Source organism: Adelges cooleyi, unplaced genomic scaffold, assembly GCF_023614345.1.
Source record: "Adelges cooleyi isolate 19-005CV unplaced genomic scaffold, UGA_ACOO_1.1 ACOO_flye_CR_arks_rails_tigmint_CR_PRNA_21, whole genome shotgun sequence".
Taxonomy (NCBI): domain Eukaryota; kingdom Metazoa; phylum Arthropoda; class Insecta; order Hemiptera; family Adelgidae; genus Adelges; species Adelges cooleyi.
The window spans coordinates 11090206-11105308 of NW_026095871.1; the positions used below are offsets into that span (position 1 = coordinate 11090206).

Genomic DNA, 15103 nt, shown 5'->3' on the forward strand with positions numbered 1-15103 from the left:
ACTATTGTATGAACACAGATAAAAATACTAAACACCTTCTGTAAAAAAAAAAGTAGTCAACTTTTATTGTTTAAAAAATACAATAAATAATAATTTGTTGTTTACAAAAAATAGTACTAGTTTTATAAAATTGTTCTAAATATGGTTAGACATTATCAATATATATTATACAATCTTAAATAATACCGTGTATTTATTATTAAAATAATAATAAAGTATATTTATAAAATATATAATTGAAAAAAATACTTAGTTTGTCTTACGATTTATGAAATTCACAATTATCGATTTATGTTGATTATAATATTATCCTATGTTATTAACACAAGTTATAACAAGGAACAATTGGAAGACAATTAGTCAGTCAGTAATAACCTATTAGATGACATATTTTCTTAACATATACAATGTTAATTAAAAAAATAAAAATAGTTGGAAACTGCAAATTTTAACAGTATACAATTGTTCGCAATATTTTTACACCTCCACCTTTGAGAGGTTTACAAGTATGTTGTAGTATTAATTATGGTTTTGCTGACATCTGCATAACATCATACTTGCGTTCTTTTTTGCACAAAATAGGATAAAAGAGTACCCAATAATAAACAGCAATGGCACCCAACGTAATGAGCAGTACAATCGAAATAATCACCCATGCCGAATGCAAAAGTGTGCTTTTGCGGATTGTTTTTGAATCTGTAATTTATTATTAAAATTTACATAAACAAAGTAAGCTTGATATGATACAATATTGTTTAGTTAATATATTGATTAATTATACCTTTTGGCAAAGGCAGCTGAGATTTTGGTGCAATGTCGTCCTCTTGCTTTTTGTCTTTATATACATCTCGAGCCTCGATATCACTAACATAAGCAGCTGTGCATAAAAAATGAATAACATTATAATAATTACTTCATCAAAATGAAATTATATAGATGTACTCAATTTCATTTTTAGATATTAAATAATTTAATATTATTTCACCCTACACATTTCACTGCCATATTATTTGTTTAAAATTATTTTAAAAAAATGTATAGTATTATCTATAGTAATATTATTACAGATAAATACATTTTTTGGTATCACACAACAAATTTGTTGGTTTTATACACAAAATACTTATTACATATAGATTAATAAGTGAGTTGCATTAGAGGGTTACCATTAACATTAGAATCCTGCCCGGGCCGGCCTTGTTCAATTTGGGTTGTACGCGACCCGGCTCGTCTCCACATCGTGGCGGGTACCAAGTATAACGCCCAAGATCGGGACGGGCTATATTTGATACCTGTGGATATGCTCGGGGCCCGGCCCAGACTTACATGGCCTGTGAAAAAATAGTTGCTACTTTTTTTATGTATATATATCTCAATAGATTTTGATCAAGTTCTTATAAACGTTAGTAGCTAGGATAAAATTTAAATTATTTTAAAACTTTTATAGTTATCCATTAACCACATTAATGTATCCAGTGAATAAATATTACAATACCGTTTAACTCACCTAGTAAAACTCCTAACGTAACTACCGATACAAATAATAACGATCCGTTGTTGCTGATGGCCATTTAGATTATAATATGTTGTTGTCCTTAGACTAACAGACAACCGGGTAATATTATTTATAATACCTTCTTGTAGAAAATTACAACAAAACAAATGTACAAAGTCAAAACCTACAATTGACGTTCTAGCACTGCCGATAAATTACTTTTAGTGTACTTTTAAAACGATTGTTATTGCATTGCCTTAAGTGGTCAACATGTCAGAAAAATAAAGCGTACCCGTTACCCAAGGTACCCCTTCGTACAATTACAGCACTGACCACACAACAATAGGTAAAGGAGAGCAAATAGGTATAGAATTTAGGATAACAACATCCTGCGACGTGCGTTGGAATTTGTTTACCGATAATACGATAGAGACGAGGTTCGTTGTGATCATTATCGTTGCTAACTTTGATGGGTACAGCCGGTTCTTATCTAAATCTAGCAAAATAAAAATAATAACAATTTGAAAAAAACAAAAACAACATCGTAGTCCTTACATCTTCCTAATATTTGCCCCTATTATTATTTAATTAAAAATTCTTATTTTATTATTATTAATGATTGTTTTCAATGTATAATAGCAACAAAAAAAAAATGTAAATTTTATGTAACTTAAATTTTAATTGAAAACTCTAGTCGGAAACGAAGTTAAAATAAGTAAGGTTTACACGTTTATTTATTTTGATTTTTGAACGTTTCAATAAATTTTTAATTTATTTTTGTATAATACACTCGACAACACCAAAATCGTTGTTTGGATATGGTTTCGTTTTCTCAGTAAAAATGTATATTTATAAATGAGATGCTGTTCCCCAGCAATTTTTAAAATTATATTAACTTTCAAGCTTACTAGATATACACCACAACTACTTATTCGAATTTTATAGCATATTATAAATATATTTAAACAATATATTATTACACTCCCTTAGAAAATGCCTTTGTATTATTTGCTCAACTGTTACCTATGCAAAATATACTTGGAAGAAAAATAAATCTACTATAATTTCACCTACCAATTAGAGATAAATTTACAAATGTATCTAGTAGACAAGCAATTAATTATCATTCTAAAATCTAGATATTTGTTGAAATAAGCGCAATTTAAATCATAATTCAAGTGATGTATTTACTTTTATTGTACACATGAGTACATTTAATTTAAATTTACATTTAAATTAGCCTCACATGTTTGTATTTACCTATATACATTACACTTTTTTAAATCAATAACAAAAAAAACAAATATATATATATATAATATTATTATACTTCTCTTTTAATTTAGAATTTGAAAACCATGTCTTCTGTGCGAATGCAACAGTTTGTCACAAGGCTGAAGTCTAAAAATTTTGAAATAAGAAAACGAGCTGCAAGAGATCTAAACCTTTATGTAATTATATTTAAACAATTAGACTAACATTTATATTGTTGTTAATAATTGTAAAAATTGTATCTACTAATTAACACCAGGTCAAAACTGAGCTTCGTGAAGTTTCTGCGGAAGAACGAGCGATTTTCAACGATGAATTCAACCAACACATCTTTGAAATGGTATCAAGTTCTGACAGTAATGAAAAGATCGGCGGAATACTTGCCATTTGTAAGTTTATTTTATCATAGAGATGATAGCAAACTATTATTTTTTTCAGGTTATTTTTAATGTTTTATAAATACATTTTTCCAATTTGACATTTAGAATTTTTAATGTTGTGTCACAGCCTTACAAAATTGTTAAAAAGCATTTACTATACATTTTTTAAAAATTGTTTATTATTTGTATTTAAAAATGATAATAATTAATAAATAATGGCTTTTTTAAGTGTCAAATTGGATTAAAAGATTCTGAAGAATCATTTTTAGAAATATTACATAGATTTTTCCAATCAATAAAAATTAAATGTTATTGTAAATTGGGTATTGTCTAGTAGGTATCGAAATATTTAATAAAGTTTAAGCTGTTTAATTATTGCTATTTTTTATTTTTGTATTTTCAGTGTGTTTGATTGGAGCTGACGTTGGAAATAAAAACAACCGTATTAGTAGATTTGCTAATTATTTACGTAATTTATTGCCATCTACTGACTTGGGTGTGATGGAATTGGCAGCTAAAACAGTCGGAAAACTTGCCTTGGATTCAGGTACTTATGCAGATCAGTACGTTGAATTTGAGGTGAAAAGAGCATTCGAGTGGTTAGGTGGAGTTCGCAATGAGCCTAAAAGATACGCTGCTGTAAGTTCGGGTTTTTATTTTTTTATTGTGATAGACTATTATTTTTCAATAAAACTTGTTTTAGGTTTTGATACTTAGAGAAATCGCCACAATGGTACCTACTCTATTTTTTCAACACGCAGCTCAGTTTTTTGATCTGGTTTTAAATGTTGTTCGAGATCCTAAACCAAATATTCGAGATGGAGCTGTTGAAGCATTAAGAGCAGCACTCGTTGTTACAGCTCAAAGAGAATCATCAAAGCAGACCCAAAAATCTCAATGGTAATTATTAAAATTGAGTTACTATTCTTATCAGTTAAAATTCAATTTTACAACTTGGTGTACTTTTTAGGTATAAACAGTGCTATGAAGAAGTAATGAATGGACTAGACGATAGTCTCAATAAAGAAAAAGGCGTTGCACGCGATGACAAAATACATGGATCAATATTAGTTCTAAACGAATTGCTAAGAGTTAGTAATACTAATTGGGAACGACAATATGACTCATTGATGCAAAGACTACAGTGGAATCAAAGTCAGACTAACGCTGTAAGTTTTTCTTACTTCTAAAAAGATATTAATTACAATTTAAAAAGTTGTTAAATTAGTTAAAATTTTATATTAATAACAGAATTTGTTTACTTTACAAATTTATTTCTTCACAGGAAATTCTTAGTTTATTACCTCGAACAAAATCTGCTCTTAAAGGATTGGTAGGTGGTTCAGGTCGTACCGACGATGACTCTGTAAGAATATCGTCATCTGGCATAAGATATGAAAGCAGCGCTTGTAAAAATCTTTTGCAAGAAAATTACGATAGAGTGTGTTCTGCAGCTTTGTCTCATAGACTATCAAGAAGTCCATTAGTGCATTCGGCTCTGATGAAATTACTTCCTAGACTAGCTGCATTTAATAAATCAATTTTTGTTCAAAAGTATAATTATTGATCATTTTTTAAAACAATTTATAATACTCTATTTATGCTACATGCATTAACATTAAAAACATTTTTTTTTTTTTAAGTTACCTCAGTTCATCAATGATGTATCTTTTATCAACTATTCGTGGCCGGGAACGTGAACAGCGGACTAATGCTTTTGTCGCTGTTGGTTTAGTAGCTATTGCTGTCGAAGACCATACAAAACCATATTTGGCTAGAATTTTAGATGTCATTCGAACTTCGTTACCATCAAAAGTATGTTCTCTATTGATTATTATGCAATTTAAATTATCAGAGAATATAATTTAACATATTATGTTAATTATAATTTATTTATACTTATTTGTTTATTTATTATGGTTAATACTAAACAAAATAAAAATATTTTAGGATAGTTCTTCTAGAAAAAGACTTTTGAGTGCAGAACCCGCTGTTTATGTTTGTATAACTTTGTTGGGCATTGCAGCGCAAAACAACATTAAGACTGACCTGAAAGAACTATTGGAACCTATGTTAGCCATGGGACTGAGCCCCACATTGACTATTGCTCTTAAGGAATTGGCACTAGCTGTTCCGGCATTAAAGAAAGATATATCTGAAGGTACATTATAATTGCTTCTTTATTGTTTTATTTTTAAATAGAAATAGAGAATATGTGAAATAGGGTAGTTGAAAATTAAGCTGCAATGGTTTTGATATGTCCATAGAAGGGTAACTAGAATTGAAAGAGATCAAATTAGATGAAAGGAGGTAGTCCAAGACATGAAAGTGTGTAGAGTTGATAATGACGAACAATACATTTTGAAGGGAAATTATGAGGGTAACCAACGTCATAACTATTGGTTAGAGAAAAAAAAAATTATTTATCATGAAATTTACATTATGCATAATATTTTTTTTAAAGGTTTATTAAGAATGCTTTCACAAGTACTCAACCATAGGCATACTCCAATAGCCATACCAATATCGGCTTCAAGCTCAACGCTTAGTTTATCAATAGCATCTTCAGTTTTAGAACCTCAAAATATTGCGAGTGTGGTTTTAGCTCTCAGAACACTCGGGAGTTTTAATTTTGAAGGTTTTTTTTTTAAATTTCTACTCAAATAAATTGATAACCAACAATGTTTGCAATACTTGTGGTATTTATTTTAGGGCATTCTCTACTTCAGTTTTTACGTCGATGTGCTGAGCATTATTTAGCCAGCGAACAACAAGAAGTTCGGATTGAATCTGTGAGAACATGCAGTCGTTTATTACAGTTGGCTATAGAATCACCACAAAGTAAATCATCACACACGGTTAGGTACACAATATCGACGGTTATCAAGCAACTGCTAGTTGTTGGCGTTTCTGATACAGGTTAGTTTGTATTTGTATTTAAAAATATACATTTATGATTTAAAGCAGATAACATTTTTTAAACAAAATTTGATTAATACTTATGCATTAGTTAAACTCATTAACACATTTTATATTTTAGATCCTGATGTGCGTTATGCCGTATTCGAAAATCTTGACCGTAGTTTTGATTTTTACTTGGCTCAAGTGCACAATCTAACAGCATTGTTTATGGCTATGAACGACATCAATTTTGAAATACGTGAAATGGCTCTTTGCACTATTGGACGATTAAGTTTGGTAAATCCAGCTTATGTAATGCCACCTCTTCGCAAAACATTGATGCAGGTAACACAATGGTTATTATTATTAATCTGTACAATAAGTATTTTTTTAAACAATATTTCTTACAAAGTAACATGAATTACTTTATCTGAACAATTTTCTTTAAACTGTGGAAATCTCTGCTCACCGCCCTTTTTAATCATCTGGATTGGGCTCCTGGTAATGAGCCTAAGGCAATAGCCAATTTTACATATTTTAGTATTACAATTGTATTTCAACTTTTTTCATTAGTGTTTAACTGAACTGGAGCACAGTGGAATGGGTCGTAATAAAGAACAAAGCGCCCGAATGATTGATCATATGGCTGTTCATGCGCCTCGTTTAGTAGCGCCATACGTACAGCCAGTTTTGAAAATACTAGTTCCTAAACTTGGTGAACCAGATTTAAATCCAGGCATATTAATCAGTATCCTGGCGTGCATTGGAGATTTGGCTCAGGTATAGTCCTACCTAATGCTTAAAGATGTATTTGAAGAAAAAAAATTGTTTAACTCCTTATAATTATGACGATAGGTTAATGGTGAAGAAATGGGTTGTTGGACAAATGAACTCTTACCTATTCTGTTGGACATGCTGGGCGATGGTGGGTCACAAGAAAAACGAGGGGTAGCACTTTGGGTACTCGGAAAACTAGTCGAAGGTCTTGGTTATGTCATTCAACCATATGAAAAGTATCCTACGTTATTAGATACTTTACTCGGTTTTTTAAAAACTGAACAACAACTCTTGGTCAGGTATGTTGGTTTAATATAATGTGTAAGTTTATCACTTAACTTTTTTTCTTCATCAGTTCTTCAGAGCTAAAACATTGCTTAAGTATGTCCTTTAAACTTTACAGTCTTGGGCTAAATTTCTTTGTCTTCCATGACCCTAATCAGTGTAGTTGTAGGGTAAACGTTGTGTATACCAACTTTCCACTTTTAAATGTATGCATTATATTGAAAATAAGAAATTACAATGAACAAAAATAACAGTACATATATACATAGAAAAGTGCAGAACTCTTTATAATTGATGATTTATGTTAGTTAAATTCTTTGAAACAAATCTCTTAGTTTGATATCTTTACTGTCATATTTTATAAATATATATTTTAGGAGAGAAACAATAAGAGTACTCGGTCTTCTCGGAGCACTAGATCCTTACAAACATAAAATGAACTTGGGTCAGATAGATTCTCAAATTGAATCTACAGCTTTCCTATCAATGACAGATTCTCGTGCTATATCTGAAACCGAATGGACCACGAGTGAAATGTTGGTAAACATGAGCACTGCAACATTAGAAGAGTATTATCCGGCTGTAGCTATTGCTACACTCATACGAATAATACGCGATCCAAATTTATTTCAACATCACACTATGGTTGTTCAGGTATTATAATTATTATTATTCTGAGTTTCTGTTGTCTTTTATTGACTTATGCACATTAAATAATAATTTTATTTTTGAAATGTCACTCAAGGCCATAACATTTATTTTTCAATCATTGGGTATAAAATGTGTGCCATACATACCACAAGTAATGCCTAGTTTTTTGAATGTCATTCGTACTGCTGACGCCAATTTTAGAGAATATTTATTTCAACAATTGGCTGTACTTATTAACATTGTCGGACAACACGTTCGAAATTATTTGGATGATATATTTTTATTGATCAAAGTGAGATTTTGTTTTTAGATTTTTATATAAAAAAAAAAATATATATATATCTATATTTTTTTTAAATTTAGGAATTATGGACACCTAACAGTCCTCTCCAATGCACTCTTATTCAACTCGTTGAATATATCGTAGTGGCCCTGGGTGCCCAATTCAAAACATATTTATCACAGTTAATGCCAAACATATTGAGGATACTTTATCATGATTCTAGTAAAAACCGCAACGTCACTAAAAGGGTAAATATATTTTGCCAATTATGAATTGAACATATTCAGTATTATGATTTTATCATTTTAAAAATACTGTTAATTTAGATGGTGGTGGCTTTATGCAAGTTTGGCATAAACTTAGATGAGTACTTACATATGATCATGCCACCACTCGTCAATTTGTTTGACGCCACTGAACATCCAACTCAAGTTAGCCAAGTTGCAATGGAAACTGTTGCTCAGTTAGCTTACACTTTGGATTTTACCGATTTCGCTTCACGTATTATACACGGAATTGTAAGATAATAAATTTGCTCGTGTTAGTTGAATCCAATTTGTAACAATGTATTATTCTAGGTGAGTTCTATTGAAAACACTCCAGAACTAAGAAAAACTGCAATGGAAACACTATGTGCATTAATATGCCAGTTGGGTCGTAAATATGTAATATTCATGCCACTTGTTTCACGAACATTGAATAAATGTCAATACAACTATCCTCCGTATGATACATTAATAACTTACATATCGTCGGTTAGTAAAATAAAAATGCATTAAAATTTAATAATGTGCTGGTGTTTTTACTTTTTACTTTCGATTTGTTTAGAATAATGAAGGAAGTTTGGAAGAAAATTTATTGCTATCAAGACACAAACAATTCAAGAGTAAAAAAGAAGTTGGAATGCATGTACTTGGCGATTCGGCGACGATAATTAAAAAGGTTTGAATAGAAATTGTAATAGTTTCATCGGTTTAATTAATCGATTAATGGTTATTTTTTTAGATGCACACTTCACTGCCAAATTTGCAAAAAGCATGGTTGGCTAACCGCTGCGTTTCCAAAGACGATTGGTTAGAATGGTTGAGACGACTTGGAATCGACTTTCTTAAAGAATCGCCATCTCCAGCTCTACGATCATGTTGGGCACTCGCACAAACATACTCACAGTTACCAAAGGATTTATTCAATGCCGCTTTTGTCAGCTGTTGGGCCGAGCTGACTGAAACGCTAAAAAAAGAACTCATACAAACATTAGAACAAGCGTTGATGGTTTCAGACTTACCGGAAATGACACAAACTATATTAAATTTGGCCGAGTTTATGGACCATTGTGAAAAAGGGCCTTTGCCAATCGACACTCATATACTCGGAGAGAGAGCTATGGATTGTAGAGCCTATGCAAAAGCGCTGCACTATAAAGAGGATGAATTTATCAAAGAAAAAAACCAGCACGTTTGTCCAAATGTTGTAGAATCGCTTATATCTATAAACAACAAATTGCAACAAAAGGAAGCGGCATCGGGTAAATAGTTATTAATTAATAAATCACAATAAAAAAAAAAAAGCAACTGATAATTTTGTTAAATAGGACTTTTGGAAGTGGTCATGAGCAAACGAGAAGAAGACCAAGAACCCGGTGAACAGCTCAAAGTGCAAGCAAGATGGTATGAAAAACTTCACAATTGGGAACAAGCATTAACGTTTTACGAGAGTTGTTTGCAAAAAGAGCCTCATGACGTCGAATGGTCTTTGGGAGAAATGAGGTTAAAAAAAATGTTTTAATTAATAATTACTTTTTTCCTTCCAACAACTTATTTTAATTGGTAGATGTTTGGAGTCCTTGGGTCAGTGGGGTAAATTGAGCAATGTTGCTGCTACACATTGGTTACATTTCCCTGAAAGTGGGCGAGAAAAAATGTCCAGAGTGGCTGCTGCTGCAGCTTGGGGATTAAACCAGTGGCAACAAATGTCAGTTTACGTAGAGTGCATACCTAGGGATACGATGGACGGTGCGTTCTATCGAGCTGTTTTATCTATTCACGGAGAACAATATGAACGTGCTCAAAAAGTAATGTTTAGATTCAAATATAGATCTATAATTAATAATTTTCTTATTAATATTAAATGATGTGTCTTTTGAATATTTTTAGTATATAGATTTGGCTCGAGAGATTCTAGATACCGAGCTTACGGCCATGGCTGCAGAAAGTTACCAACGTGCTTATGGTGCTATGGTTTCTGTTCAGATGTTAGCTGAACTCGAAGAAGTAATTCAGTATAAACTGAAGCCCGAGAAACGGCCGATCATTTATAAAGTATGGTGGGACCGGCTTCAGGTAATCATATCGTTTTGTACTTTAATAGTAGGATTATAATTTGGATTCCAATAAACAAATAGTTATAAAATTTTATAATTTTAATTTAATATTATTTAATTTCAAATTAAATTGTTATTTCTATCTCTGGCGGTGTAGAGGGGTGTTAAGGATGTTAAAGTATATTAACAGTTGTGTATCCGTGTATGACAAATAAACATACATAAATCCTGTGTTATTAAGAGCCCTACTCGGACAGACCAACCTAGAGTAAAAATTATTCCAGCCAGACTGATGGCTCCTTTTTTTGAGAATTTGGATTAGACTGGGGAAAAATAATGCTTGTATTACAGCATAAGCAGAAAAAAAGTTACAGTGTTTACAGACACAAAAATCAAAACACATTATTGTAAAACCATTAGTTCTCACCTTGCCATTGAGGTTTATACATAAAGTTTAATACTATATACTTTTTTAGCTTGGCATCAAAAGTAAAAATAAAAAGAAGACATTTCTAAAATTAATATTTTTTACTATAAAAATAGTATTAGAAGTATTTGAATACTTATCTGTATTAGAATTCAAATTATTCGTTTACTTCCCTTGATTTGTTTTAGTCCTCTTTAAAACTTTTGATAATCTTTAAATTTATCATGTACAGGGTTGTCAACGAGTTGTAGAAGATTGGCAGCGTATCATTCAAGTTCATTCGTTGGTGTTGGGTCCCAAAGAAGACATGCACACGTGGTTGAAGTATGCAGCTTTATGTCGTAAATCATCTCGTTTGGTAAAGAATATATTATTTTGTAACTATTTAATAAAGTACCAGTAAATAAAACAATCTGCTTAGGTTTTATCTCATAAAACTCTCACGACATTATTGGGTATTGACCCTTCAAAAAATCCCACCGATCCATTACCCGTAGAACATCCTCATGTTACGTTTGCTTACATTAAGCACATGTGGACATCTGGGGCTAAACTAGAAGCCTACAAGTAATTATCAAATTCTTTTTTAAATGTTTAACTCTAATTATATATAATACTCTGATATATTTTATTAATTAATGTATTATTTAAAAGCCATCTAAACAGTTTGATTCAAAATGTATTACCTCAATCGAAGCGTAAAGGAAAAGAAAGTGAAAAGTCACATAATGATTCGACTAAAAAATTACTCGCAAGGTTAGACGTGATCAATTAAAAATAACATTTTAAATATTGAAATCGAATTACGTTGAATAGATGTTATTTAAAACTGGGATGTTGGCAAGAAGAACTTCAAGGTTTGACCGAATTATCGATCCCAGACGTTTTGGAATACTATTCTGAAGCTACAAAACATGATCCTACCTGGTACAAAGCGTGGCATTCGTGGGCTTACATGAACTTTGAAACAGTTTTGTTTTACAAACACCAAAATCAAAACAAGACACAATCTAATGATCAAGCTGAAAAAGGAACGGTCGATAAAGCTAATACTAATATTGAAGTAAATTATCTACAATTATGACACTGTATCGTTTATTAAATATGTAAAGTTTTTTATGTATTATTTTAGACCGCAAAAAGTATGCAGTATATTGCCAAGTTTACTGTGCCTGCGGTCGAAGGGTTCTTCCGCTCCATAGCGTTATCCCACGGCAGCTCGCTTCAAGATACTTTGAGACTTTTAACTCTATGGTTTGAATACGGTCAACAACCTGAGGTCTACGAGGCTATTGTTGACGGTTTGAGATCCAGTCAAATAAATACATGGTTACAGGTGTGTTAACTTATTATTTAATTTCTATGTAACACCATTTTGCGTTCGCATTGGATTTGAATATTTTTTATGTAATTAATACCGTTATCAGGTGATCCCACAATTGATTGCTCGTATTGACACACCTCGTACACTGGTTAGTCGACTTATCCATCATTTGTTAATCGATATCGGCAAACACCATCCACAAGCTTTGGTGTATCCGTTGACCGTGGCCAACAAATCGGCGAGTTTGGTGCGTAGGAACGCAGCTCATAAAATCTTGAAGACAATGTGCGAACACAGTCCGAATTTGGTTCAACAAGCGGTAATGGTCAGCGACGAACTGCTTCGGGTCGCCATACTCTGGCACGAGTTATGGCACGAGGCTCTGGAAGAAGCCAGCCGACTGTATTTTGGCGAAAACAACATCAAGGGCATGTACGAAGTCCTAGAACCGTTGCACGCCATGTTGGACCGCGGTCCTCAAACTCTAAAGGAAACTTCGTTCAATCAAGTGAGTTAACGTGAACGGGGCAGTGGTAAGATGCTTTGTTTGATACTTGTTGTCTGTTTACTCGACAGACGTATGGCCGCGATCTGGTCGAAGCTCTGGATTGGTGCAACCGCTTTTTAATATCCGGCAACAACCGCGATCTGAACCAAGCTTGGGATTTGTATTATCACGTTTTCCGGCGTATATCACGGCAACTGCCGCAGCTCACCAGTCTGGAACTGCAGTACGTCAGTCCGAAACTACAGCAGAGCCGCAACATGGAGCTGGCCGTTCCCGGTTCGTATATACCGGGACAGCCGGTCGTCAGGATAGCGTACATCCAGAGTTCCCTGCAAGTGATAACGTCCAAGCAGCGACCCCGGAAGCTGTGCATTAAAGGCAGCGACGGCAACGACTACATGTTCCTGTTGAAAGGCCACGAAGATCTCAGACAAGACGAGAGAGTCATGCAACTCTTCGGTTTGGTCAATACGCTTTTACTCAACGATCCCGACACGTTCAGGAGAAATTTGACAATACAGGTAATAACAATCGTATACAGCTAATTGTAATTACAATAAACATAAATCTTTTCTTAAAAAATCAAATCAAATCCCTAGAGGTACGCCGTTATACCTTTGTCTACGAATTCCGGTCTTATCGGTTGGGTGCCGCACTGTGACACGCTACACACACTTATTCGGGACTATAGGGACAAAAAGAAAATATTGCTGAACATCGAGCATAGAATAATGCTTAGGGTGAGTGTGCATATAATTTTTTTTTTTTTTATTTAATTAACAGTAAACAAGTAATTGCATGATGTTTTAAAGATGGCGCCCAACTACGATCACTTGACGCTCATGCAAAAAGTCGAAGTGTTCGAACACGCGTTGGCCAACACACAAGGCGACGACCTGGCCAGATTGTTGTGGTTGAAGTCTCCGTCGTCTGAGGTTTGGTTCGATCGCAGAACCAACTATACGAGGTCGTTGGCCGTCATGTCTATGGTCGGTTACATACTCGGCTTGGGAGACAGGTAAGGAATTTGTCAAACAAATTTAAAAGGGGAAAATTTAGGCTAGGTATATTCAATACATAGTACGTGTAAATTGGCGTTGTTAAATTGGTCGTTTTTGATAAGTCTCTCGCTGTATTAATGAAATCTTAAAAATGTAGGTGTTTCAAACTGTATTGCAAAAAATAACCCCGATAAGTTAAATTGATATACATAGATATTAATATTTGAACGACGCTCTCTGTGGTCATATTGTTATTTAATATGTTTTATTTTATTTAAATTTCAACTTTATCAAAATGGATTAAACGAATTACCCCAATTATGAAATAGTGGGCTTATTTTTTCGAGAATCAAATTTTCGGGATTATTCTTTAGCGTAGTTATTTTGAACAGTTCACTAACTTCAAGTTTTTGACTAGTGATGTTAAATTCAGAGGGGTCTCTCTGAATGTGCGTCAATGTGATCCCGTTAATTGTAATCTTACAGGCATCCGTCGAACTTGATGTTGGATCGCCTGAGCGGAAAAATCTTACACATTGACTTTGGCGATTGTTTCGAAGTGGCCATGACTCGCGAGAAATTCCCCGAGAAAATACCGTTCAGACTTACCCGGATGTTGATCAATGCCATGGAGGTATGTGTTTAAGTATAAGTTGTAGAACTTGTGGAGTTTTACACGCGTTTTGGCGTCCACAGGTGACCGGCATCGAAGGAACGTACCGAAGCACATGCGAGAGCGTCATGACCGTACTGCGCAACAACAAAGACAGTCTGATGGCCGTACTCGAGGCTTTTGTGTACGACCCTCTGCTCAACTGGCGTCTCATGGAAGCCGGAGTCGGCGCCAGAAGGACAGCCGCGGCCACGGCCGGCGCCACCGTGGTGGGAACAAACCCGATAAGCGTAGCGTCTGCGGCCACCACCGTGTCGGAAGAGCCAAGCTTGGCCACTAGCTTTGCGGCGTCCCTGAGTAAAAAAGCGGCGCCTTCCAATGTGGGCCCTGGCGGTGATGCGGGTAAGTCCTAGACAACTGCAGTTATCGACGTGAGTTTTTGTGAATACATTTTTTATTTTTGTCCAAGGCGATACGGAAAATGAGCCCACGGAAGCGTTGAATAAAAAAGCTTTGGCCATTGTCACGCGGGTTCGTGAAAAATTGACCGGCCGTGATTTTGTACACGAACAAGAACTGACCGTGCCCAGACAAGTGCATTTGCTTATACAACAAGCTACGGCTAACGAAAACCTTTGTCAGTGTTACATCGGATGGTATGTATTATTAACGATTCGATCTTTCCCAAGCAAGGGGAGCTGGGGGTGTCTACTATTAGAAATATATATGAAATATAGGATGGTGATTTAAATTATGTGGTCGGCCAAATCGCGCTTGAAAATATATAATTTCAAGCAGCTGGCGCAAACAGGAACAGGGCTTGGGGTGTTGATTCTTCGAAACTCCACGAGGAGGAGCTAAACCGG

At 33.9% G+C, this 15103-nt stretch overlaps 2 protein-coding genes across 5 annotated transcripts in view; one reads left to right on the forward strand and one right to left on the reverse strand.

Moving 5' to 3' along the window:
* The window catches only part of LOC126834734 (serine/threonine-protein kinase mTOR), a 192341-nt gene that overhangs the window by 176754 nt on the left and 484 nt on the right, over window positions 1-15103 (forward strand). For 2 of the 3 annotated variants that reach the window (XM_050566872.1, XM_050566871.1), the window contains exons 2-36: window positions 2842-2946; window positions 3027-3156; window positions 3551-3786; window positions 3851-4047; window positions 4118-4316; window positions 4433-4701; window positions 4791-4962; window positions 5098-5308; window positions 5612-5785; window positions 5860-6066; window positions 6188-6393; window positions 6622-6828; window positions 6904-7124; window positions 7488-7764; window positions 7856-8053; window positions 8125-8292; window positions 8371-8562; window positions 8623-8799; window positions 8873-8986; window positions 9050-9569; window positions 9636-9810; window positions 9875-10115; window positions 10198-10383; window positions 11024-11149; window positions 11213-11358; window positions 11446-11547; window positions 11608-11854; window positions 11924-12127; window positions 12219-12623; window positions 12692-13144; window positions 13223-13363; window positions 13436-13641; window positions 14111-14258; window positions 14321-14639; window positions 14707-14893. In XM_050566872.1, coding sequence (XP_050422829.1) covers window positions 2854-2946; window positions 3027-3156; window positions 3551-3786; window positions 3851-4047; window positions 4118-4316; window positions 4433-4701; window positions 4791-4962; window positions 5098-5308; window positions 5612-5785; window positions 5860-6066; window positions 6188-6393; window positions 6622-6828; window positions 6904-7124; window positions 7488-7764; window positions 7856-8053; window positions 8125-8292; window positions 8371-8562; window positions 8623-8799; window positions 8873-8986; window positions 9050-9569; window positions 9636-9810; window positions 9875-10115; window positions 10198-10383; window positions 11024-11149; window positions 11213-11358; window positions 11446-11547; window positions 11608-11854; window positions 11924-12127; window positions 12219-12623; window positions 12692-13144; window positions 13223-13363; window positions 13436-13641; window positions 14111-14258; window positions 14321-14639; window positions 14707-14893 — 7454 coding nt within the window. In that variant the 5' untranslated portion in view covers window positions 2842-2853. Of the gene's footprint in view, window positions 1-2033; window positions 2208-2841; window positions 2947-3026; window positions 3157-3550; window positions 3787-3850; window positions 4048-4117; window positions 4317-4432; window positions 4702-4790; window positions 4963-5097; window positions 5309-5611; window positions 5786-5859; window positions 6067-6187; window positions 6394-6621; window positions 6829-6903; window positions 7125-7487; window positions 7765-7855; window positions 8054-8124; window positions 8293-8370; window positions 8563-8622; window positions 8800-8872; window positions 8987-9049; window positions 9570-9635; window positions 9811-9874; window positions 10116-10197; window positions 10384-11023; window positions 11150-11212; window positions 11359-11445; window positions 11548-11607; window positions 11855-11923; window positions 12128-12218; window positions 12624-12691; window positions 13145-13222; window positions 13364-13435; window positions 13642-14110; window positions 14259-14320; window positions 14640-14706; window positions 14894-15103 lie in introns of those variants that run through there. The other variant, XM_050566870.1, reaches the window with a different exon arrangement.
* On the reverse strand, window positions 128-1888 carry LOC126834738 (uncharacterized). Of its 2 annotated transcripts, XM_050566886.1 has the most exons (4): window positions 1508-1888; window positions 1167-1331; window positions 782-877; window positions 128-696 (listed from the first exon to the last, which is right to left on the reverse strand). In XM_050566886.1, exons 1-4 carry the CDS (start codon window positions 1569-1571, stop codon window positions 524-526), a joined length of 498 nt encoding a protein of 165 aa, XP_050422843.1. In that variant the 5' UTR covers window positions 1572-1888; the 3' UTR covers window positions 128-523. The 2 variants fall into 2 exon arrangements, with proteins under 2 accessions (XP_050422843.1, XP_050422844.1); XM_050566887.1 differs by lacking the exon at window positions 1167-1331 and having other exon boundaries at window positions 159-696.